The 24556-nt window shown below is 54.4% G+C and overlaps 1 protein-coding gene across 5 annotated transcripts; it reads left to right on the top strand.

The window, feature by feature from the left end:
* DLG4 (discs large MAGUK scaffold protein 4) lies at positions 322-23507 on the top strand. Of its 5 annotated transcripts, none has more exons than XM_018064546.1 (20): positions 322-827; positions 8394-8459; positions 11914-11967; positions 12103-12153; positions 12357-12481; positions 12578-12747; positions 12836-12972; positions 13125-13269; positions 16826-17121; positions 17232-17334; positions 17647-17761; positions 19078-19254; positions 19526-19562; positions 19670-19697; positions 19829-19876; positions 19983-20084; positions 20409-20581; positions 21494-21603; positions 22274-22365; positions 22557-23507. In XM_018064546.1, exons 1-20 carry the CDS (start codon positions 798-800, stop codon positions 22661-22663), a joined length of 2166 nt encoding a protein of 721 aa, XP_017920035.1. In that variant the 5' UTR covers positions 322-797; the 3' UTR covers positions 22664-23507. The 5 variants fall into 5 exon arrangements, 4 of the variants coding, with proteins under 4 accessions (XP_017920035.1, XP_017920033.1, XP_017920034.1 ...); XM_018064544.1 differs by having other exon boundaries at positions 332-827; positions 8394-8558; XM_018064545.1 differs by having other exon boundaries at positions 333-827; positions 12094-12153.

Below are 24556 nucleotides of genomic sequence, written 5' to 3'. Positions count from 1 at the left end.
CTGCCAGTCCCTCCCTCACTCCCTACCCACTACCATGGCCTCTTTCCAGTATCTCAACCACCCTGGGTGCTCCCAGTCTTTGAGAGGCTGGGTGAGTGCTTCCTCCTCTGAGAAATAAACTCCCTCCTCACTGCCTCTCTGCTGTCCTCGCTGGGGGCTGGCCGGGACTCCATGTTTGCCTCAGGGCCTCTGGGCTCCTGCCTCCATCTCCTTTCCCATTATCCGGGTTCCTGCCAGCGTGGAAGGAGTTAACTCTACCGAGGCACCCCCCCCATTCTCGCTCTTCGCTACCTCCCTCCCTCCCCCTGCTTCCTCTCTCCTCCTCTCTCCCCTTCCCTCCTCGGCTCCACGGCTCCCTCGGCCGCTGCCGCCTCCGACCCCCCCACCCTACTCCCCCGCCACGGCCCCTAGCCCCTGGCCGTTAGGCAAGACCTTCCCCTACCCCGGGGCTCCCCGACATCCAGTTCCCCTCCCCCACCTTAGCTCATGCCCCAGCCCCCGAACCCCGGGGCTGCCAGCCCCCGGTGCCCCCGCCCCTCCTGAGAATCGGGGTGTACTCCCTAAGCCCCCTCCCCTCCACTGGGGACCCCTTTTAGGGCCCCGTTCCCCTCCCTCCCACGCTCCCCTACCCTTCCCTTCTCCAACCCCCTCTTTCCCCTCTCACCCCTCCCCCCATCCTGGCCCCCCCTGCAAAAGTGGGGTGCGGAGGGGGGAGGGGTGAGAACCCACGGAGGGGAGGAACGAAATTCCGATGAAGTCAGAGCCCCTTACCCGCTGCCGCGGCCAGGCCCCCCAACATGGACTGTCTCTGTATAGTGACAACCAAGGTAAGCATGATAGGGGGCCCTGTCAACTCGGGGGAGGGTATGAGTTCGTGGGGAGGGGTTAGTCAGGCCTAATCTGCGGCTGGGGGCCCTAGAATGAGAGCATCAGCAGATGGGAGGGGGGGTCATAATTTAGTTTGGGGTTCACATCTGAGATAATGCTGGGTTTGGCCACAGGTGCCCCCTGGAGTGATCCCTTTGTACCTGTAGAGAAATGGAAAATTGGGGGGTATTCTGTGACTTGGGGATCTGGTGGATTTTGAGGTTCACCAATGATGTTGAGGGAGACTTATTTAAGGAGAAGCCTGGCTCACATGGGAGCCCTGCTTGGTGTATGTTAGAAGGTGGACTATGTGAGGGGGGGTTCCTCTTCCCTCCTGGGGGACAAGCTGGCTTCCAGTTGCCTTGTCCAATTTCAGGGGCTCCTGGCTTGAAGGTAGAAGGTTACTGGTTGTGAGTACCTGACTGGTCTGGGGGTGTCAGCCGGCAGGGAAGGAGTGGGCCTTCAGATTATAAAAGAAGCATCTTATATGCATTTGGGGGTGCTCTTAATTTGAGGGGACTGTTAATTTTAGGGTCAGTTGTATGGAATGGGGATAGTTGGGAGTTGTCAGGGATCTGGAACCTGACAGAATCACCTGAGGGATTGGACCAGGTGAGGTTAGGGTTTGGGGTACTCCCTGGGGAGGTAGGAGGCTGCAGCAGCTGAGGTTGCCAGCTTCTTTGGAAGAGGATGAGAGGCTTGGGGAGAGGGGATTTGAGGAGGGGTACCAGGTACGTGGTGAAAATTTTGGGGGTGGCCCAGGCAGGTGTCCAGCATCCTCACTTCCTCCCACACTGTATCTACCTTGGTTGGGAAAGAGGGAGACGAGCAGATGGAAGGGAATGTTCCTGTTACCCCTGACCCTTGGGATCAAGGTGGGAGAGGACGCCTGGATTTAAAATTACTGGGGTGAAAAGGTGTAGGAGGAGGGCTGGGCAGGCAGCAGTGAAGATCTGTAGAAGGGTGTCCCTGTGAGCCTGCCAAGTGCAGGAACTCCGGGATGGGGAACACTGGCAAGCTTCTGGTGGGCTGCAGAATACCTGGGTCTTGGCTCTAAGACTCTGGGACTAGAAAGCTGGAAGCCTGGTGTGTGGAGGGAGGCTTGGGCGGGTGGCAGGCAGCTGGGGGTTGGGGGGTGGGACAGGAAGTGGGGGCCGGGGAGGCGGGGTCTGGGTGAGTCACAGGCTGGGGAGGGGGTTATATTTAGTGGGAACTGCAGATTCTCAGGGCAGGGAGCTGAGGACACACATGTTCCCTGCCACAAACTCACATACATGTATACACATGCATCTACACATGTGTTGTGCATGTGTGAGCGTGGTTGGAGGAGACGGAAGGCTGAGGACCTTTAGGTTCAAGTCCCTACCCTCTCTTGAGGGCTACTTGCTTATCCTCCATTCTGTGGGCTTGGGCTTTCTCCCATATTGCTTCTTCCCATCTCCTGTAGTTGCAGTGGATTTTTCTGCCTCAGTTTCTCTGGCCTTCTCTCCTTTAAGGTCTGTCTGAGCCTCAGTACCTCTTGACTCCTGCCCTTAGTCTGCCCCTTAGCCTTAGGCTTTCTGGCTATGGTCCCTTATGTGCAGGTGTACACAGAAAGCCAGTTGGAATGTGTGGGCTCTGCTTCCAACACGTGAACGCACATATGAGAAGGGAGGGTGAGGGCCTTGTCTGCATTGGTAGCTATTCTGGGAGGATGGGTTTATTCATCTCCCTTCAAGAATCCTGCTTCTTCGATGGAACTCAGGGTTGAGCATCCCTGAAGGAAAGTCTTGCGCAGAGAGGATCATGCATTTTGGGGTTTTACAGAGGCGTGGAGACCCAGGCTTGCCACATTCCTTGGCCGGAAAACTTGTCAGTCTCGGGATGGCGGGGACTCCAAGTCCCATAAAGCTTTGAGGCAGGAGAATCGTCAATGTTAGAGGGTTGCTGCCCCTGGGGCTGTTGGGAGTTGTGGTTCATCTCTATCCAGGGCAGCGGAGGGTTAGCTTTGGAAGAGCCAGCAGGGGGGGCACATGGCACTTGTCCCCCCAGAATGCTGGGTGGGGTAAAGGGTGCTCATGCTTTGCGGTCGTTGAGCTTCCCAGCTACATCTGACTCCTCCATCTTTCATCGCCTATATTTAGATTTCTGCCGCAGTAATTTAAGGAATATTTACTGAATGCCTACTATGTGCCAGGCCCTGTGCCTTGCGCTAACTCTGCCTTATAGCTATCACTTAATCTTACTCTGTGCCTCGCTTTCTGCCGGTGTCTCTGAGCATCTCTTTCTCCCACTCCGCCCCCGTCCCTCCCCCTACTCCCCGCGCTGCTGCCGCCGTTGCCATGGTAACCGGCGACGACTGAAGTTGCGTGGCGGACTTCAGGGCCGGGCGAGGGTGGCGGAGGGCGGAGCAGAACAAGTGGGGGAGGGAGGAAAGTGGGGAAAGACCGGGGGTATTTGGCTAGAGTCCCGGAGGCGAAGCGGTTAAACCCTCCGGGTGGTCCTTATTGGGCAAAGCTAAGGTGTCGGGGGCGGGGCAGTATGGCCTACGGCCTCATTCATTGGTCGACTGGGGCGTGGCGGAGGGGCAGTGTGGGCGAGGCCGGGGGAGCGAATGGGCGGGAAGTGGACGCAGGCGTGGTCTCCTGGAGGCAGGTGGGCGGGGTCTGGCTTACTCTACCAAGGGAGGCGGGCAAACAACCTCAGAAAGGGGTGGGGCCTTAGGACTGGGTAAATGAGGGCGGGGCTGACCCGGCAGGGGCGTGGCGTGGTCCCATGTGCAAAGAGGAGACAGGGTTTGAGGGGCCTGTTGTCTAAGAAACTGCGGGGAGTAGGGGTCTTTGGAAAGGAGAATCCGGGGGTTGGGCGATCTGACGTCTCAGTTTTCCTAAGATGGAGGACTGTTAACATTTCATCAGAGCACAACCTCCTACCTCAACGCTATGTTCCAGGGAGACGGTTGCTAGGCGACGGCAAAGTCCTTGATTGCTGTGTTGCCAGGCAACGGGGAAACGGAAAATGGAGGGAAAAAGGAAATGGGGGATGGGGGAGGGTCTTAATGCCCATAGCGCCCACTGGTGGAGAACTAGGGCCTGTGCATTTTCTTTTCTGTAAGGAATTTCCAGTTCAGCCCCTTCCGCACTGACTCCCTCTGAGGATACAAGCATTCTATCCAGATATGAAACTAGGACTTTGGGAGTCATCGTGGGGGCGTATCTAACAGATTCTAGTCAACGGGAAGAGAGGGGGCATGGGTCAGGTTCTAGGGAAATCCGTCCTCTCTATCATTTGTAGACATTTTAGAAAAGCCAGAGAAGCAGATTTTAGGAGATTGCTTGCTGGGCTTTAAGAGTTGAAAAGGTGGGAGTTCAATGGGAGAATATTTAGAAGAGATGGTTTCAGGTTCAGTTTGGGACAAAATGGAAGAGATCAGAGGCAGTCATTTTGGTGTGTTACGGGAGATTTGTGGGCCACTGGAAATTGCATGTCAGATCTTATTTTGGTAAATATTTTTTGAGACGTAGGTGTGGGGGAGATAGATATATTTGGGAGTAATCTTCCAACAAAGTTGAAATTCAGAATCATGGCGGGTGGGGTGGTGAGGAATGTTGAGATGTAGAGGAGGGCAGCCAGAAAAAGGAATAATGTATACATTTAAAGAGTACAGAAAAGGAATAGAGAAATATCTCTTAATCTAGAAGTGTGGTAAACTGAAGAGGTTGCAACTGAATTCAGAAGGTCAACTTTAAGGTCCCTTAAGTATTCCCTGAAATGGGATCTGGTGGTACTGGGGCATGGTATGTTAGAAAAGTCATGAGTATCTCATTAGGTTCAAGGAATTGGAGAGGGGACCCCAAATGAATCTGAGGACTGGTTATTTAGATGTTTACAAGGGTAATAGCTGCACTAATTTCAAGGTCTCTGTTAGCAGACTGGGGGAACAGATATAATTTTAAAAGGGTTGATTTAAAGGGTAGATTAATTTGAGGGCACAACAGGATCTGTGGTCCTTCAACTCTTGGAAAACGTTGTCTGGCTATCCTGTGGGACTTTACTAATGGTTAGAATAGGAGACGTCTTGACATCTGTGGGGATGTCGTCTACATTAACAATCATTGGGGAGGTTGGGGGAGGGGATTGTGGGAGGCAGTTTAGACCCCTTGGGGGTCCTTCTGACCTGAGGGAGAAGTGCTGCTTGCTTCCCTGCACCCTGAGAGTCCAGGGAGGTTTTGTAATAGGGGCTTGGTGATTTTAGGGGTGGGAGATTAGATAGCACAAGGGATCCCAGAGAACCAGAGCGATAAATTGGTAATTTTAGGAATGTCTGTATTTGTGAATGAATAGGAGTATACTGTGCACGGTGAAGTTCATAGAGAAACAGCTGGAACCAGGGAAGTTGATGGCTAAGAGGGTCTCCCCGCACCCCTTCTCTCCCATCGTGACGCTCTCCCGCACTGCGCAGGCGCCGTCACCCCCCCACTCCGGCCGCAGCCTCCAGTTGCCGCGGCCGCCGCAGCCCCCGCCCCTCTGCCCCTCCCCCTCCCCAACCCCGGGACCCTTGCTCTCCCACCCATCCCCTCCCCTCAGTCCCCCTCCCCTTCTCCATGTCGGCTCGGAACAGATTCGCCTCCATGTGTCTCTGCGTGGTACGTGCCGCGGTACGGGCTCCGGCCCCGCTCCCCTCTTTCCGGACCCCCCAAATCTCGGGGTGCAAGCTTCAAGTGCTGTCGCTCTTCCTTCTGCTTGGCGGGGTCTCTGGGTGGCAGTGTCTTGCGGACAGGCGCAGTGGGTCGCCCCTCCTATAATCATTCACTTTCACTCACAACCCTCTATTCTGGGGGTGCAAGCCTCCGTTCCAGGTCATTCTTGCAACTGGGGCGGTGAAGAGGGGGCCAAAGCGAAAGGAGCAACAGCGACCTCAGACCTTTGACTTATCCTATGCCTGTGCCTTAATAATATTACCTGTGCCTTAATATATTGGGGGTTCAGACTTGGTCCCAATTGCACTGGAGCTGTTGCTGGTCGCGGCCCTGAGCCTCAATAGCGTAAAGAGGGGACCCTCCTTCCTAGCCTCCTTGCGTTAGTAGTCCTTTAGTCTGGGATGAGAGGTGCTGACCTCAACCCCCACCTCCCAGTTTGTAGTTTCCTAATGACTCTCCCACCCCCACCTCTCCAGAGGTTTTTCCTTACTACATTTACTTTAAAAATTTCCAGGGACTGAACATAGGCCCTAACCTCTTTCAGCCACATTCTGGAAACTCTGGAATCCTCTCCTTGTTCCCTATCTCCCTGACTTTGTCACTGGATCAGGAGGAGCCTTTTTCTCAGTCCCAGACACCCCGCCCCCCATGGGGGTATGGAAGGGAGAGGTGTCTGCAGTCTCAGTGTGCTACAAATTTTGTTTCATCTCCTCTCTAGAATAAACAGTGAAATGTCCCTTTCCACGCTTCCATTTTCATTGTGTGCATCCTGACATTTCTTCATCGGGATTCAGGAATTTTCTCTGTGAGGTGGGGCGAAGATGGAGGGGCTTTGGGCTCAAACCCTCCCTGCCCCGTCCCAAACTCCAAAAACTTGAAGCTGCAACCCTTGGCCCTGCCTCAGTTGTCACACAGGGAATTGGGGGCTTTGTGAAGAGGAGAGCAGTCTCCTTGTCTCCTTCCCTCCCTGGCCCCTCCAGTTTTGGGGCTCTGTGCCTCAGCTCTTGCACTATCCAGGCTGAAGACCACCTTTTCAGAATGTGGCACAACAACCTCTTTCAGTTCATCGAATTTTGCTACCCAAGAGGGCCCAGCTTGGAGGAGGATTATTTAATTTCTACTTCCTCTAACTTCCCTTCTCCACTTTTTGTGTTCTTGGTATGGAAACCTGGAGGGAGCTAGGAGTTTTTTCTCCAAGTCTGTCTCCAAGGCCAGAAAACAAAGTGTACCTTGATGAGCCCCTTTTCTTTCTTTAAGACTTCAAACATATGGAGGTGGGACTTCCCTGGCAGGGTCCAGTGGTTATGACTCCACACTTCCACTGCAGGGGGCATGGATTTGATCCCTGGTCAGGGAACTAAGATCCTGCATGCTCAATGGTGCAGCCTTAAAACAAAATATATCAAGGTGTTCCTTGATCTCAGCTGTCTCTGTCCTGGATTGGAGAGTCTTAATGGACCATTTTCCTCTTCCTATTCTCTTACTTTATCCTTAACCATGGCCAAAGTGGACTGCATCCTCAGCCTTGGTTCCTCATCCTCAGAATTTTCAGAATCATACTCTGTGTCAGGCATTGACCTTGATAAGCTTCCTCCAGTTGTCCTCCGAATGTTGGGGTCTTCTCAGCTTTTCAGATACTTTTTTTGAGAGGGAAATCTTGCCTTCTCTTTTTACCCATGTGTACTGGGGAGTGTAGTCTGTCTTCTGCAGTCTCTGGGAGAGCCCTACACATGGTAACCTCCCCTTCCTTCACAGAACCTGGCCTTGGGAAGGGTTTGCTTCTGTGAGGGGCAGAGGCGCTACCCTTCATTACTGTCTCCAGCTGCCCTCCTCTCTGGTCCCTCCGTTAATCTCATTTACTGGTGTCTGTATTAAGCTAGTAAGGGAGGCCCTTGAGATGGTATGCAGTGAGTTAGGAAGGGGAATCAGGGGTCAGGTTGGGTCTTTCACTCCTAAAGGCCAAAGGAAGACCAGGAATTTACTCTGAGGTTCTACCCACTTCCACAGTTATTGAACCTGGAAGCTGGCATCTATTCCTGCCCCCTTTCTGAGCCCTACCATCTCTGTTCCTCCCCCACCCTCCCCCTTCTTCTAGTATATCCGATTAGCTGGCTGGCCTCTGGGCATTTGTAGAGGTGGGGGAGTCCTGGGGCCCCCTTGCCGAAGACTTGGGAACCAGCAAGGCCAGCTGGACCGGTTAAACACTTTGTCCTGTCAGGGGGGCTGATGCCAAGTACCTGCTAGTTGAAGGGCCTGACTGCGGTCCCTGCCCGGGGCGTGCAAAGTGCTGAGGAGTGATTTCTTCCTGGGGCAGAGGCTGCAGTAGGGAGACTGAGGCAAGGAGGGTGGAGCGGGGTGGAATGGAGTACAGAATGGGAGAAGCAACTCGAAGGAGGGAGGTTACAACATGGGGAATGGGCTTAAGGTAAAGAGGAAGTGGGGGGAAGCTGATGAGGTAAGCAAAGATGCTGGGGATGGAGGTAGAGAAGGGGAGGGGTGCACGTGGCCGAGGGGCTAGAGCTCTGGGAAAGGGGTGAAGAAACGGACTTCAGAGGAGGGGTGTGCTGGGGAGAAGGCGGGGGTCCTAGGCTGGGAGTTGGAAGAGTTGCGGGGAGGGTGCGGATTTGGGAAGAGAGGAGAGGTGCCAAGGGCCTGGCGGGAGAGGGGGCTGTGGGGAGGGTGGAGAGAGGGGAGCCAATGGGCTGGAGGACAGGGAGGGGGAGGAGCTGGTCAGGCCCCAGGGCCTTCCGCACTGCACTTGCGGGGGAGCGGAGGCGCGCCGGGCCGGGCCGCCTGGAGCCCGAGGCGCTGGGCCGGCCCCCGTGACGCCTCCGTCCCCGTCCCCAGAAATACCGCTACCAAGATGAAGACACGCCCCCTCTGGAGCACAGCCCGGCCCACCTCCCCAACCAGGTAAACGCCCCCGAGCTGGTGCACGTGGCGGAGAGGAACTTGTCCCACCTCGAGGCCGTCCAAGGGGTCGTGGGCCACGCCCACTTCTCCCCCCTCAAGGTAGGAGACTCAGGCGGCCCCCTCCCCAGTGCAGCCCTCGGAGCCTCGGAGCTACAACTACCCCCAAGGCCCGGTAGGGCGAGAGCCGGAGGTGGGGGGCGGCTGGGGCTGGTGGGCTGGGCTTGGGCTCCTGGGGCCAGGGGAGGGGGCATTGGGGGCGTCGGAAACACCTGGTTCCCAAAGAGGAGAAACAGAGGCCAGGCAAGTGGGAGAGGGTGTAGAGTTTACAGCCGTTGTGTGTGTGCGTGTGTGTCTGCGTGTGTGCGCACACGTGCGTTGAGATGCGTGCGTTCCCCAGGGTGCTCCCCGCGCCTGGGCCCTCTTCGTTCCTTCACACACCCCCACCTCCGTTTCCATTTTCTGTGTCCAGAGCTCTGTTCAGAACTCCTGCTGCCCTCATTTGCTCTTGGCCCTTCGCTGCCTCCTCCCCCCGCTTCCGGCCTCTGGGCCTGGCTCTCCAGCCCTTTCCATCTGTCTGGCCTGAGATTTCTGGTTGCCCGGCCTTTCTGCCTCTGTCCCCTGCCTCGGCCTTTGCACCCCTCCTGTGCCCTCCCGTCCTCGATGCCTTTCCCTCTCTGCTGGCTGGTGCTGGATGCTGTCTCTCTCTTCCTCCCACGCACTCTCCTTCTCCCTCTCCCCGATCCCCAGCTCAGGCTCTCTGGCCAGGATGAGTCCTCTGCCTGGGTCAGCCGGCTCCCTTTCTCCGTGTTAACCCCCTTCCCTACTCATCACTTTTGTCCTTTCCTCCTATGCCTCCTCTCTCTCCTCCTCTTGGACTCTACCTCCATGCAAATTTCTTTCTGTGCCCCCCCCCCATTATTATTCACCACCACCTGTTTCCCCTTCTTTTCTGTGCTCACAGTATGTTTTCCCTTCTCCAGTCCTGGGGAGACCCTGTTTTTGAGATCTCCCATTCTCCAGGCCACTTCCCATCTTCTTCCCCCTCAGTCTCCTCTTCTGGGGGTGTAGGCTGGGAGGAATGGAGTGTACCAGGCTGGCTGTGAGATTCAGGGGAACACTGGGGTCAGGGGTGAGATTCTAGGATCTTGTGGGATGTTCCCGGGAAGGGGGAAGTTGTTGACGTTTCACCAAGAAGATGGAGAGGAGGTTCCTGAGTTCCTGAGCCTGGGAATGAGGAGGCAGAGGCTGGGCAGCAGTAGGTTCTGGGGTGAGAAGGAGGTGGTAGGAGAGTAGTTGGAGAGGGAAATACCATTCTTCTGCAGGTAGAAAAGTGGAGACACGAGAGGAAGCTGAGAGGTCCTAGGACAGGAGACAGGCAAAGATGAGACGTGAAATCAGCGGGGAGGTTGAGCTGATTGAGAGCAAGGAGAGGAGGAGATGGGTGCAGAGAATTCCTGTGGATGGCTGGGGGCTGCAAGGACTAAGGAAAGAAGACTAGAGATGCTTTTTTTCCCCTCAAGATGGGGCCATTCAGTCCTTGGGGAAGGGGAAGAGGAGTGAAGGTGGTCGTACAGAGGTAGGGAGACTTGGAATCTGCGTCCAGGAAGCAGAGGGAAGTGAGTGCTGGAGGCCCTGGGTGTGGGAGGGAGGACCCACAACAAGGCCTGAGCTGGAGGACAGGAGAAGCCTCAGTTTTCAGAGGGTTGAGAATGAAGGATTGTGATTTGGGTATAGAATCTTGAGGGTCAGAGAATGAAGTAAGGGAGAGTGGTGGTGATCCCTCTGAGGATCATAAGTTAGGATGGAGGATAAGGAGCAGGAGGCTGATGCCAAATGGGCCTGGACAGGGGCACAGGTCGGGGAAGCGGATGGAGAACGGAGGCTGGGGTTGGAGGATAAATTGGGTGGGGTGGAGAGAGGGGTGTTTTATCTACAGCAACACAGATGAGATGAGATGAAGGTAGTTGGGGATAAAAGATGGAGCCTCGGGCAGGGAGGTCTACGGTAAGGATGGGGATGGCAATTGAGAACAGGCTGTGGGACAGAGGAGGGACACGCAGATGGGATGTTGGCAGTCAGTGGCTATTCGCTGGATAGTAGCATTTGCTGAGATTTGAAGGGTCAGAGGATGAATTTAATAGATGGGTATGAAATCTATTACGAAGCTTGAAAATATGTAGTACTGAGATATCGCAGTAGGAGAGAAGAAAGACCCCTTGGGAAGGAGAGAGCGAGGAGTCTGGGGAATCCTTGATGAGTGCCTCGCGCTTGGTAGGCTCTAAATAAATATTTGTTTAAGGAGGAGACAGGTTGGGGACCCCATGGAGGCTTTTGGATGCCTTCCCCCATTGCTATGGAAACGTGGCTTCGGTTGCCCTGGCAACTGGGGAAGCCCCTAGGACCGGCCTAAAGCGGCCCTGCCCTAGAATCTAGAGACCCTGCTGTGTCGAGGCTACTGACGTCAGCGAACTGGGCACACCCCACTTTAACCCTTTCCCGGATGAAATAGGCCAGGGGTGGGGGTAAGAGTAATGAGAGACTAGGACCCGGATGTCTTTTACCACTCCCCTTTCCTGACGTTCTTTCCACTGCGTAGGGTGAGGGGCGTAGGGGAGGGAGGAAGGAAGGTTATTCAGGAGGCGCTGCGCCGTCAAACCTCTTCAGCCTGGACTTCTTTCGGCCGGGCTACCTGGGGGGCGGGGCCCAGAGCAGGAGAGGCGGGGCTAGCGGACCAGATTCTGCCTTTGGGAATCTGGTCGCTCTTAGGCCACGCCCCATCTCCTCCTCCCGTTGTCCTGGCGACAGGGCCTCCAGGAGGTGGGTCTCCCCAGGCCTTGGTTGGGCTTAGATACCGTTGCTTGGCAACAGGATCCCTAGAGGAAGGAGTAGATTGAATGGTGGGTGGGCGAGGAGGGTGGGGCCTGCATCTTGGGGAACCCCGGATGCCGGGGGCCCAGGGTTTTAGGGCACATGTGTGTGAAAATGAGGGGCAAGTCTGAGGGAGGGTTATGAAAAGATCTGGGTGTTAATGGGTAGATAGGGACAGGGATGGGGTAGGACCTAGTGGACAGGAGCCCTGTGGTATGTGTGTGTAGTACATAAGGCATGTAGCACTCTGTGGTGTTACATCCGGTGAGAAGCTCCCCCCCCCAGCCGGCCCCCCCTCTCCCGGCTCTATACCATCTGCTGCTCCCCCATCTGGCTGTCTCTCTCTTCCTGCTTCTCAGACACCTTCCACATGCAGGGGGCCTGGGTTGGGCAGAGTTGGGGCCAGCACGTGTACTTGTGTGTTTGTAACGTGGATCAAGGCTGGGTCCTTCAGGGAGTCAAGGGGAACAGAGCGGGCCAGGTTAAGAGGCTGAGAGGGTAGCCATGGTGGGGGGATCTTTTGGTTACGGGCTCCCTCTTGAGCCAAGGCTCAGGCAGCTTTTCATCTCCTTTTTTCCCCTCACAGGCCAATTCTCCCCCTGTGATTGTCAACACAGATACCCTAGAAGCCCCGGGATATGTGAGTTGTTTAGATTTTGGGGCTGTTACAGAAGGGAGGGGGAAGGCCAAGTCTCAGCAGCAGGGTAGGGTCAGGTGCTCAGGCAGGAAGTCTGGCTCACGGCTCTTGTGTTTCTGGCCCGTGCTGGAGTTGCAGGTGAACGGGACAGAGGGGGAAATGGAATACGAGGAGATCACGTTGGAAAGGGTGAGCAGGCTCATGCAGCCCAGGTCATCCCCCCTTGCTCCCTGTCTGTGCTTCTCTCTGTGCCCGTGTTTTCTCAGTGGCCAGCCTCTTAACCCTGTCCCTTCCTGCTCTGGTCACAGCTCCCCAACCCTCTCCCCTCCCCTCTCACCCAGTCTAGAGTAGGCGGTGAGGGAAGCTGACCCTTTTCCCCTCCTTCTGCCCAGGGTAACTCAGGTCTGGGCTTCAGCATCGCAGGTGGCACTGATAACCCCCACATCGGCGATGACCCTTCCATCTTCATCACCAAGATCATTCCGGGTGGGGCTGCAGCCCAGGACGGCCGTCTCAGGTGGGGAGAGGAGACGGGTTAGGATGCTGGCTCCCTTGAAAGGGAGGACCAGGGCGGCAGGAAGCTCCTGGCTCAGGCCCACCTTGCTGCCCTCAGGGTCAACGATAGCATCTTGTTTGTCAATGAAGTGGACGTGCGGGAGGTGACCCACTCAGCAGCGGTGGAGGCCCTCAAAGAGGCAGGCTCTATCGTCCGCCTCTACGTCATGCGCCGGAAGCCCCCAGCTGAGAAGCTCATGGAGATCAAGCTCATCAAGGGGCCTAAAGGTAGCGACCCAGTTAGGTTGCCACTCACCTCCCGCTGTCCTCTGCCCCAGGGGACCTGGGGACCCACCTCTGCCCTCCCTCCGCCCAGGTCTTGGCTTCAGCATCGCTGGAGGTGTCGGGAACCAACATATCCCTGGAGATAACAGCATCTATGTGACCAAGATTATCGAAGGGGGTGCTGCCCACAAGGACGGGAGGTTACAGATCGGAGACAAGATCCTAGCGGTGAGTGGGGACCCCCATCACTCTTCTAGCCCACACCTGGGTCTTGCCTGCACTCCTGGTGCATGCCCAGGCTTCCTGATGGGCTCGCCTTAAGCAAGTCCATCTTGAGATTGTTTCCAGTTCTGTCTGAGCTCTGCTTCCCTTGGCCCCAGGTCAACAGCGTGGGGCTGGAGGACGTCATGCATGAGGATGCCGTGGCAGCCCTGAAGAACACGTACGATGTGGTCTACCTAAAGGTGGCCAAGCCCAGCAATGCCTACCTGAGTGACAGCTATGCTCCCCCAGACATCACAACCTGTGAGAGCCCTCCAAACCCTGGAGCTCCCCATGCCCCCCACCAGTCACCCCATGACATCCCCATTGACCCTGCCTCTTCAGATCCTTCCCCTGAACTGAGCACAACCTTTGTCACTTCCTTTGGTTGGAGGATAGATGGAAAATTGGTCACCATCAAAGAACTAGAAAAGATTGTCAATAGTCCCTCCCCCAGAAGGCAATAGATGGTTTTATGGCTAATTTTATCAAATCCTCATGGAATAGGTAATTCTTATGCTTTTTCTGAGCATAGGAAAAGATAAAACATTTCACATTTCATTTTATAAGGGCATCTGAAAATGGTCACAAGGATAATGTAAGAAAGTACGGAGCTTCATGGTGACCTAGTGGTTAGGATTCTGGGCTTTCATTGCTGTGGCCTGGATTCAGTCCCTGGTCAGGGAACTAAGATCCTGCAACCCCATGGTTCAGCCAAAAAAAAAAAAAGAGGAAAGTATAGGTTAATTTTGCTTCTGAACCGAGATGTAAAAGTTTCTAGTAACATAGTTGCAAAACAAACACAGTGGCATATTAAGGGAGTAACATTGTCACAAAGTCAGGTTCATTTCAGGGAATTAAAGGTGTTTCCATATTATGAAACCTCTAAGTATGAGTCATTGTATTTAAAAAGTTAAGGGAGAGAGGGACTTCTTGGGCAGTCCAGCAGTTAAGACCCGGTGCTTCCACTGCAGGGGTCACCAGTTCCATCCCTGATCTCTGGTCATTGGGGAGCTAAGATCCCACCTGCCATGTGGCGTGGCAAAAACAAAACAAAACAAAAAAGGTAGAAAAAACAGTAAGTTCATTTCAAAGAGATGTGGGAAAGGCATTTGATGAAATTCAACATCCTATTCTGAGAGGGAAATTTAGTATACTAGGAACAGAGGAGTTTTCCTTAACATGATTGAAAAGTGTTATCAGAAATCAACAGTGAACACATTGTAATGATAAAATCTCATGTGTGTGTCCATTAAGTTAGGAACTAGGCAAGGAAGTCTCTTCCTGCTACTGTTAGTCCACAATGCTTTAGAGCAGGGTTTCTCAGCGTTGGGACTATTGACATTTTTGTACTTGACCATTCTTTGTTGTAGGGGGCGTTGTTCTGTGCACTGTAGTATGTTTAACCGCAGCCCTGGCCTCTATCAGATGACAGTGGTACCCTTCCCCTCCAGTCAGCACAACCAAAAATGTCTTTAGACTTTGCCAAATGTTCCCTGGGGGCGAGGGGTGGGGGGTGCAAAATTACCCTGCTGCGAATCACTGCTGTAAAGATTTCAGGCAGAGTAGCAAGAGAAAAAAGAATAAATGTTACATTTCAGTGGGGAGAAACAGATTAATCCTTATTGTAAATTATACTTTTGTCCATCTAGATTAAAATCTTAAGTGAATTAAATGAAAACCTTAAAAATAATAGGTAGGGTTAAGAATGTGGCTATATGTAAGATAAAAAGCAAGAACTAGTGACTTCCCAGCAATAAGAAAATATGATGGGTAGAAAAATCCTTTTTGCCATAGGAAAAAAGCTATAAAATTCTTAGAGGACTTCTCTGGTGGCCCAGTGGTGAAGATTTCACCTTCCAATGCAGAAGGTATGGTTCAATCCCTGGTCAGGGATCTATGATTCCATATGCTTCTCAGCCAAAAAACCAAAACATGAAGCAGAAGCAATATTGTAACAAATTCGATAAAGACTTTAAAAATGGTTCACATTAAAAACATCTCTAAAAAAATTCTTAGAAAAATAAGCTTGACCTGAGGACAGATTTATATCAGTAAATGACCTGTGTCAAATTTATATCAGGTAAATGATGAAACTTTACCGGAGGGCGTAAAAGAACACTAAAGAACTGGAAAGTCACAGCATGTTTCCTGATGCAAAAAAACATAATATGCTAAAGATCTCAACCCTTTCCAAGTTTTTCTCTAATTTTATGCAATCCTCATCAGAATGTTAATGTTCACCCCCCCCACCCCCAACTGGAAAATTACATTTGGAAGAAGAGCTAAGGAATTTTTGGAAAAGAATAATGAGATGTGACTACTTCATCCAAATCTGAAATCATACTGTAAGACCATATTAAAATCACATGGTCTTGTTTCTAGACACCATAACCTATCAGAGGGAACCTTGGCTCCTTGGAGAAAGGGCCAGATCTAAGACTTGAGCAAGGAATGTGTAAGATGAACTTGTAACATCTTTCATATTAGCAAAACTCTTTGTGACCCCATGGAATGTGGCCCATCAGGCTCCTCTGTCCGTGGAATTCTCCAGGCTAAAATACTGGAGTTGGCTGCCATGCACTACTCCAGGGGATCTTCCTGACCCAGGGATCGGACCCAGGTCTCCTGTATTGCAGGTGGATTCTTTACCATCTGAGCCACCAAGTTTACACTTGAGAACTTTCCCATTTTCTAGCAAAAGCATTAAAAGAACAAGTTATCTTTTAAACCTTAAAAGAAGAAAGCAAGGAAGATATTCAAGAGTTGTGTCAAAGGCAGGAGCCAAATTGAAACTGGCCATTTAACCAGAACTCAGTAAATATTTAAAAATCTACAGGATTATAAGGATACTTCAAAACAACTAGGTACCTTTAGAAGATGCTAGGGAACTTGTACATTCTGAATACTGGCAAGCAAAGGGAAAGAGTCAAGCATTTATTCTCTTTTCCTATGCATATTGCACCGTACAGTGACCAGTGGTTGACCTGGGAACATTCTTTTTTACCGACAAATTCTGACTAATAAATGTTCCTCCCTCAAAAAAAAAAAAAAAGAAATATACATGGGCACTATTTGCCATCCTCAGTGAACTGTCAAGTCCAGGCAGTGATGGTCAGTGGCTGGTAAAACTCTTAGGTGAGAGGCTAATGGCAACCTTTATAATGAATGGATCAGGCTGACAACACCCCAACCTACAGATTTGTATCTCAAAAAATGCAGCCTGACATCATGTTCTGTCGTGATGCAGAAAGTATGCAGCAGCATCTAGGAAATACTTCTGTCAAAAAGTGGACTTGGATCTCTATACAAGTGACCACTTGACAGGAGATGCAGGACAGGGATGTAAGCAGTGATCTACTTGTTAGGGTTTCCCACTATTTCCTAAAAGAAGGTGGGAAATCCTGCTAGACAAATGACCTAGTTTTCTCACCAAATGAATGACCAGGAAAGGGGGGAAACAAAAGGAGAGGAATGTTATAGGTGATACAAGAGATGGTTCAACTGAACTAAAAGCCCCAAAGCCTGGTATTAATATTCCCCTTGGTTCTATACCCCTGGCATACCTAGGTTATGTACCCTTCAGATCCACTCGCCCCTAGGAGAACCCACCCCTACCATGACCTGTGAATTCCTGCCCCCTGACATTGCAGTGACCAGATGTCCCCTTACACCCCAGCCTTGTTTCTCTGGCACAGTGATGTCCCCTTCCCCTGAGCCTGGTTCTGCTGCTTTCCTGGGGAGGAGGGGGAGTGGTGGGTGTTGTCTCCCTCCGTGCATTTTCCATTGCATCTGTCCTTCCGCCCATGTCTTCCCTCAGCTTATTCCCAGCACCTGGACAATGAGATCAGTCACAGCAGCTACCTGGGCACTGACTACCCCACCGCCATGACCCCCACCTCCCCTCGGCGCTACTCCCCCGTGGCCAAGGACCTGCTTGGGGAGGAGGACGTCCCCCGAGAACCGAGGCGGATTGTGATCCATCGGGGCTCCACGGGCCTGGGCTTCAACATCGTGGGTGGCGAGGATGGTGAAGGCATCTTCATCTCCTTCATCCTGGCTGGCGGCCCTGCGGACCTCAGTGGGGAGCTGCGGAAGGGGGACCAGATCCTCTCGGTAAGGGAAGGCCAGGTCTGCGGACCGCCCCCTCCCCTCCAGCCAGGGCTCATGTAGGCTGGAGCCCAGCCCCCATCTCCAGTGACTCAAGCTCTCCCCGCTCTCTCTAGGTCAATGGCGTTGACCTCCGCAATGCCAGCCACGAGCAGGCTGCCATTGCCCTGAAGAACGCGGGTCAGACGGTCACGATCATCGCTCAGTATAAACCCGAAGGTACTGGGCCCGAGACACGGGTTCAATCCCTGGGTCAGGAAGATTCCCCTGGAGAAGAAAATGGCTACCCAGTCTAGGATTCTTGCCTGGGAAATCCCATGGACAGAGGAGCCTGGTGGGCTACAGTCCATGAGTTTGCAAAGAGTTAGACGCGGCTGAGTAACTAAATGGGAATTACCAAGCCTGAAGCTCCCCCTCTCAGATGGTGCTCAGAAGTCTGTCTCCTGGCTTCTGCAGAGTTTGGGGGAGGGGGGGGAAGAGGCTGACAGTAGGGACTGGCCAGAACTCAGGAACCGTCTTGTCGTTTCTCAGAGTACAGCCGGTTCGAGGCCAAGATCCACGACCTTCGGGAACAGCTCATGAACAGCAGCCTGGGTTCAGGGACTGCCTCCTTGCGGAGCAACCCCAAAAGGGGTTTCTATATCAGGTCAGATGCTTCCTGGCTGGGCCCCTCTTCATTTCATGGCCCCTTGTCCCCCAGCCAGCTCTCCCTCCTCAATCTTGCCTGGCTCCTGTCCCGCCTCCCACTCTAGGGCTGGAGACGCATAGGTTAGCATTGAGAAATGCTCCATAGCGACTAGAAAACAGCCTCAGCCTCAGTGATCCCTACTGCTTCCTAGCCCCTAGTCACCCTGGCACCTCCCCGGGACCCCCAGCTGCCGCACAGTCTGGTAACTCAAAGGGTAATGCCTGGCAGAGCAGGGGGCCTTTCAACTTCTGGAATATCGCCCAGCCCCATGGGTAACACATTCCAGGGGAAGTGGACCACTGCTCTCTCCAAGCTGACCCTGTCTCCCGGGTGGCATTTTGCTACCTTCTTAGGGCTCCTCCTCCCACTGGGCTCCTCTTTCTTATCTGCCCCAGGTGTAGGCGCTTTGTCCGAGCTTCTTCCCTTCCTTCCCTCTGGGCTCCCGGTCTGCTCACACAGCCTCCCCTTCTGCTCGCTCTGCCAGTGTCTCTCAGAGCAGTCAGCCCAGGCCTGACCTCTTCCCCACGGTCCAGACCTGCAGCTCCAGCCATCTGCTTTCTGGACACAACCCTGGGGTTGTCCCACAGGTGTTCACACTCAGCATGTCCCAGAGCTAGCTCACCTTTTCTCCCGAGCGTGCGTGCTCGCTCTCCGTCCTGCCCAGTTGGTATCTCTCTTCCTGAATGACACCGCTGTCTGCCAAGACACCTGGCTCAAATCAGAGCCTCGCTCGGCCCTTCTCTCCTTGCTGGGTCCGGTTGGCTCCCAGGGCTGGTCGGTTCTGACTCCCAGGTGATGCTGATGATCCTGGAGTCCCTTCCCATCTTTCTAGCCCTGGTGCTCTGCTCGGCACCTCTGGTGTCTCTGCAGTCATTTCTTCCCTTGTCCTGACCCTGGAGTTGTCACTTATAGGTTGTCACTTAAGGCCACTCTACTGCTGAGGATAGCCGGACTTGGGTCCATGTTATCCCATGACTGTGACGTGCATGCATATGGCAGCTGCTTTCTTAGGAGGGTGCTATTCTCAGTCTTACTCTTAAAATCGCCCCCAATCCGTAGGCTGTCTGATCCCTGACACAGCGAGAATTGAATGGCTGTTCATAGTTGTAGAGTTTTAGGTTCCCACACAGTTCTGGGGTTCCTCAGAATCCACAGCATCTCTGGGAAAGCCACCAGCGGCTGTGTGGGTCTGTAGACCCCTAGGCAGAACCTCTGGGCTGGGTCTCGGGGGCCTTGGCCCTCACCAGACTAACTGGAGGCTACCTGCCCTCCAGGGCCCTGTTTGACTATGACAAGACCAAGGACTGCGGCTTCCTGAGCCAGGCCCTGAGCTTCCGCTTCGGGGACGTGCTTCATGTCATTGACGCCAGCGATGAGGAGTGGTGGCAGGCAAGGCGGGTCCACTCCGACAGCGAGACTGATGACATCGGCTTTATCCCCAGCAAGCGGCGGTGAGCCTTCTTGCCCCTGAAGCTCCCAGGGCCCCAGGGTGGGTAGCCAGCAGGGAAGGCATGGGCCCACCCCCAGCTTCTTGGGGGTCTGTCTGCTGACCCTTCATGGGCACCATGACTCACATGAGCCCTTGGGACAAACACCTCATTTAGGAGCGTGGGGCCCAGGGGCTGCTGCTGGGAGACAGAGTTCTCAGCTGCCCTGGGGGTGGGGGCAAGAGGTCCCCTCACTGGCCATTTCTCTACCCCTATCCCTCCATGTATCCCCCAGGGTTGAGCGACGGGAGTGGTCACGGTTGAAGGCCAAGGTAAGTGGAGGAGGCCGGGAGCTCTGGTGGAAGAGCGGAGGTGGGGTGGTGTGGCGCTCGTGGGTCTAGGCTCCTGACTGACTGCATGGCCTGCTCTGTCTCCCTAGGATTGGGGCTCCAGCTCTGGATCACAGGGTAGGTTGGGTCAGGTTGGGGAGACCTGCGGGGAGAGGGGCCATGGGCTTCTCTTGAGTCCTTGGGAAGGCTGGTGGGGCCCCTGCATCCCCTGCCTCCAAGGCCCTTGCAGATGCCCTGCCTCCTGTTAGGTCGAGAAGACTCGGTCCTGAGCTACGAGACGGTGACACAGATGGAAGGTGAGCCCTGGCAGCGCGCCCTGGCCCAGCCCCCCTGCCCCACCTCTGCCCACCCCCCCGCCTGACCCCGATCTCTGCCCCCGCCTAACCGCCACGCTCTCCTCAGTGCACTATGCTCGCCCCATCATTATCCTCGGGCCCACCAAGGACCGCGCCAACGATGATCTCCTCTCCGAGTTCCCCGACAAGTTTGGATCCTGTGTTCCCCGTGAGTGCAGGGCCTTGAGGGGCGGTGGGGGGGGGTGGCCCAAGGGGTCACAGGCAGAGCCACTTCCAAACACAGGGTTCTCAGACGAGGGTGCTGCTCAGCCACCCTCAGGTCCGCCGGGACCGTCCCAGGCCTGGGACTCGGATGACCCAGAGGTGCTAGGGGAGGCAGCTCCACCCCTCTCCCCTGGCCTCGGTCTCCCCAGCAGCCCCCTTCCCCGGAGGACCAGCTGGGCTCTCTGCGGGGCGGGGGGTCGCTGTAGGCAGGGTTGAAGCTGGAGGGATGGTGGTTAGATCTTTGGGGGATGGGGTGACTTCCTGGCAGATACAACGCGGCCCAAGCGGGAGTACGAGATAGATGGCCGGGATTACCACTTTGTGTCATCCCGGGAGAAAATGGAGAAGGACATTCAGGCCCACAAGTTCATTGAGGCCGGCCAGTACAACAGCCACCTGTATGGAACCAGCGTCCAGTCCGTGCGAGAGGTGGCAGAGCAGGTAGGAGCCGCGGCCCATCCCCCTCCTCCTTCTCCCCATGGCCTTCCTCAGCTCTCTAACTCTCTTTCTCTCTCTGTCTCTCTCCCTGCTGGGTCTCCACTCCGCTCCTCCACCTCCTTCTCCTCTTGGGCAACTCTGTCTGACTGCCTGCTCTCTGGTGCCCTGCTCCCCCGCCCCCGCCCCTCCTCCCTCCCTCCCTTGGTCCCTGACCCCAAACTCCATGCTGCCATCTGTCCCCTCTCCCCCTCTCCTTGCCCCATTTCACCTCTCTTCCCGCGGCCTTGCCGTTGGTGGCCTGGCCCCCCACAACTCGGGCCCTCCCTCCTGCCGGCTTCCCTTTGGCCCTCTCCCCTCCCCCCTCACCTTTCCTGGGGTCTCCACTTGCCTCTCCCACTCCCATGCGATCACCTTCTCCCTGCTGCCCCCACCCTGCCCTCTTCCCTCCACGGGCCCTTTCTCCATCTGCCTCTCCTCCCTCCCATCTGTCTCTCCTTGTTCCTTCCATCTGTCTGTCCTCTGTCCGTCCTCCCCGCCCTCCTCCCTCTATCCTACTTCCTTTCTCCTTCCTTTTCTCGCCCCACCTGCCTGACTCCACCCCCTTGGCCTTGCTCTGCGCCATCTTTTGGGTCCCCTCCCTGCCTGTCCTCCCTGTTCCCTCCATCCCCTCCCTCCTGTGTGGGCCCCTCCCTTGCTCTCCGTCTGTCCCTCTCCTTTTTTCACTCTGTCTGTCTATACCCTTCCTGCCTCCACTCTCTTTGCCCACGCGTCTTTTGACATCCATCTCACTTCCCTTTTGGCCAATCTCGTGTCCTCCACTTTTCCACGTCCTGTGTGTGGGTCCTGTCCTGCCACTTCTGTCTGTCCTTTCCCACCACCTGCTGGTCCCCCTCCACCCACCCTGCCTGCCCCCAGGGGAAGCACTGCATCCTCGATGTCTCGGCCAATGCCGTGCGGCGGCTGCAGGCGGCCCACCTGCACCCTATCGCCATCTTCATCCGCCCCCGCTCCCTGGAGAATGTTCTGTGAGTATGGTCTCAGGGGGTTTCCCCTCGGCTCTCCCACACCAAGCCTCAGGCCTCAGATGGCCTCTGTGTTGAGCTTTTCCCTCAGAACCCTGGACAGCAGCTCCAGCAGCCCTTGAGGGGAATTGGAATTAGAACCCAGAGGGCCCAGGGAAGCCCAGGCCTCTTCCCTCCTCTTCTGCCCTGGGCTAGGTGGGACTACAATTCCCAGCAACCCCTGGGGCACATACCTGCTGGGCATCGGGGCTATTGGGAGTTAGAGTCAATCCCTTCACTGGGCTGCTGGCTGGAAGGATGAGATTCTGGAGAGGTCCCTGAAGTGGCCACACCTGGCTGGGGTGGGTCATGGGGAGGGGGCCCATCTGTGGCCCCAGAGGATACTGGGAATTGTATTTTTTGCTTCATGCTCTAAATAAGAAAATAGTGGGGACATCCTTGGTGGTCAAGTGACTAAGACTCTGTACTACCAATGCAGGGGGCCCAGGTTCATTCCCTGGTCGGGAAACTAGATCCCACATGCCCTATCTAAGACCTGGTTCAGTCAAATAAATATTAAAAAAGAAAAAGAAAAAAAGAGAAAATAGTGGTTGCAACTTAACATCCCTGGACAGAGGAGATCGAGGCAGGGCAGGACCCACCCTCAGGTCTGTGTCTCTCTCACTCCCCACAGAGAGATTAATAAGCGGATCACAGAGGAGCAAGCCCGCAAAGCCTTCGACAGAGCCACCAAGCTGGAGCAGGAATTCACAGAGTGCTTCTCAGGTGAGGCTGCAGCTAGCCCGTGGCCAGCACGGGAGGTGCCGTTGGCTCAGATTCAAAAGAGGGGCCCCCACAGGGTGGGTGGTTCAGAAGGAGGTATCCCCTTTGGGTGGGTGCATCCCATGGCTCATGGACTGGAGAATTAGGAGAAGGTGCCCTCTGCCCTGGGCCTGACTCCCTGCCCCTGCCCCCAGCCATCGTGGAGGGCGACAGCTTTGAGGAGATCTACCACAAGGTGAAGCGAGTCATCGAGGACCTCTCAGGCCCCTACATCTGGGTCCCTGCCCGAGAGAGACTCTGATTCCTGCCCTGGCTTGGCCTGGACTCGCCCTGCCTCCACCGCCCGGGCCCTTGGTCTGGACTGAATTGCCCAAGCCCTTCCAACCCCCAGCCTCCCTCCCACCCCTTCTTATTTATTTCCTTTCTAACTGGATCCAGCTCACTGGAGGGGGGACACTCCTCTGCATGTATCCCTGCACCCCAGAACTGGGCTGCAGAACCCCAGGAACCTGGGGTCTGGGGGGGAGCCCCAGGCTCCTGATCCTGAGCCTTGGTTCCTTAGGACCCCTTGCTCCTGCCCCTGCCCGCCCCCAACGCACACACAGACCCACTGGGGGGCCACCTGCTCTCCCCATCTCCTCCCACACACTTTCCGAAAGGCAGGGCCCCCTCCAGGAGCACCCATTGCAGGGCTGCAGGCCTCCGCGCTCCCCCCGAGGCAGGGTCTGGGGTCCCTCCTGACCCCATCATGACTCCCCAGGTCCCTTGATTTCTCAATTTTTTTTTTTCCATTTTTTTCTTCTCAAAGGTGGTTTTGGGGGGATTAGTGGGGGGATTCCACCATGGGCCCCCTGCCTTCCACATGCCCCCCACCTTTTTTCTTTGCCGGTTTGCATGAGTGGAAGGTCTAACTGTGGCTTTTTTTTTTTTCCCTGGGATTTTTTTCTTTTTTTTTTCCTTTTTTTTCTTTTGGGAACGGGGAGGGATGGGTCTAGGGAGTGGGAATGTGGGGGGGGAGGGTAGGGGGGGGCAGGGTTGGGGGTTGGGTGTCTGGGAGCCAGGGGAAGACTGGAAATGCTGCCGCCTTCTGCAATTTATTTATTTTTTCTTTCGAGAGAGTGAAAGGAAGAGACGGATACTTGAAACCCAGTGTGTGGCCTGGTTATTTGGGACCCGGGTGAGGAGGGAGACCGGGTGGGAGTATAGGGATGGGTCTGGTAAAGTCAGATCCTTCTCCCCCAACACCCATCACCTCCCCCACCTCCCCACAGACAGAACAGAGTGGCCTGAAGGGGGCCTTGGAGGAATCTGCAGATGAAGGCTCCAGCAAAGAATGGGCCTGGGGTGGGGACAGGGATGGAATTCCATCCTAGGTCCCTGTTAGAGCCAGGAAGAGGAGCTGCAAATGTAGCCCAGCCCTGACCCCTCTTCTGAGCCGTCTCAGCCCTGTCAGGCAGCCTAGAGTCGGCTGTCAGTCTCTAAAGAAAAACAGAGAAGACAGTTCATTCATGTTCATGGAGCTCTGTGGACAGAGCTGGGCTCTGGCAATGACCTTCACAGAAGTGTGCCCATAAGAAATGCTGCATAATTATTCATTGGATTTCTTTTCTTTTTTTTTAAAATTTCTCTATGTCTGCCCCCTCTCTGTAGGAGATATTTGAAGCAATTTTGCAGATAATAAGGGTGAGGAAATAGAATGTGATACCAAAGAGAAAAATAGAAACAGATGTGTTAGCTATGAGGATGAATATGATTTCTGAACTTCCTGGTACACAAGGCAAAAAGGGAAATGGTCCATTATATATATGTATATGTGTATATATGTATGTGTGTGGGCTTCCCTCTTGGTGCACACGGTAAAGACTGCCTGCAATGCAGGAGACGCTGGTTTGATCCCTGGGTCAGGAAAGATCCTCTAGAGAAGGTAATGGCAACCCATTCCAATATTCTTGCCTAGAGAATCCCATGGACTGAGGAGCTGGCAGACTACAGTCCATGGGGTCCCAAAGAGTCAGACATGACTGAGCGACTAAGAATGCATACATGCATGTATGTATACATGTAAAATATATTACAAAGGAGAAAATGTGGTTCTAGGGAGTCAGATGTTCCTGGCTTTGGGTCCTAACTGAAGCTTCTCAGGTGCTCTGTTGGATAGTGGTTCCCAGCTTCCCTTCTGCCACTGTTCATATGC

Source organism: Capra hircus, chromosome 19 (assembly GCF_001704415.2).
Source record: "Capra hircus breed San Clemente chromosome 19, ASM170441v1, whole genome shotgun sequence".
Classification (NCBI taxonomy): Eukaryota; Metazoa; Chordata; class Mammalia; order Artiodactyla; family Bovidae; genus Capra; species Capra hircus.
This window is presented reverse-complemented; position numbering and strand designations above follow the sequence as displayed.

What these genes read in the sequence shown, in the direction of transcription:
- DLG4 (XM_018064544.1), top strand. Translation starts at nt 798, where the DNA reads ATGGACTGTCTCTGTATAGTGACAACCAAG. An exon ending in TCGGAGACAAGATCCTAGCG is followed by an intron (nt 12,973 to 13,124) that starts GTGAGTGGGGAC and finishes CCTTGGCCCCAG; the next exon opens with GTCAACAGCGTGGGGCTGGA. An exon ending in GACGGTGACACAGATGGAAG is followed by an intron (nt 19,877 to 19,982) that starts GTGAGCCCTGGC and finishes CGCTCTCCTCAG; the next exon opens with TGCACTATGCTCGCCCCATC.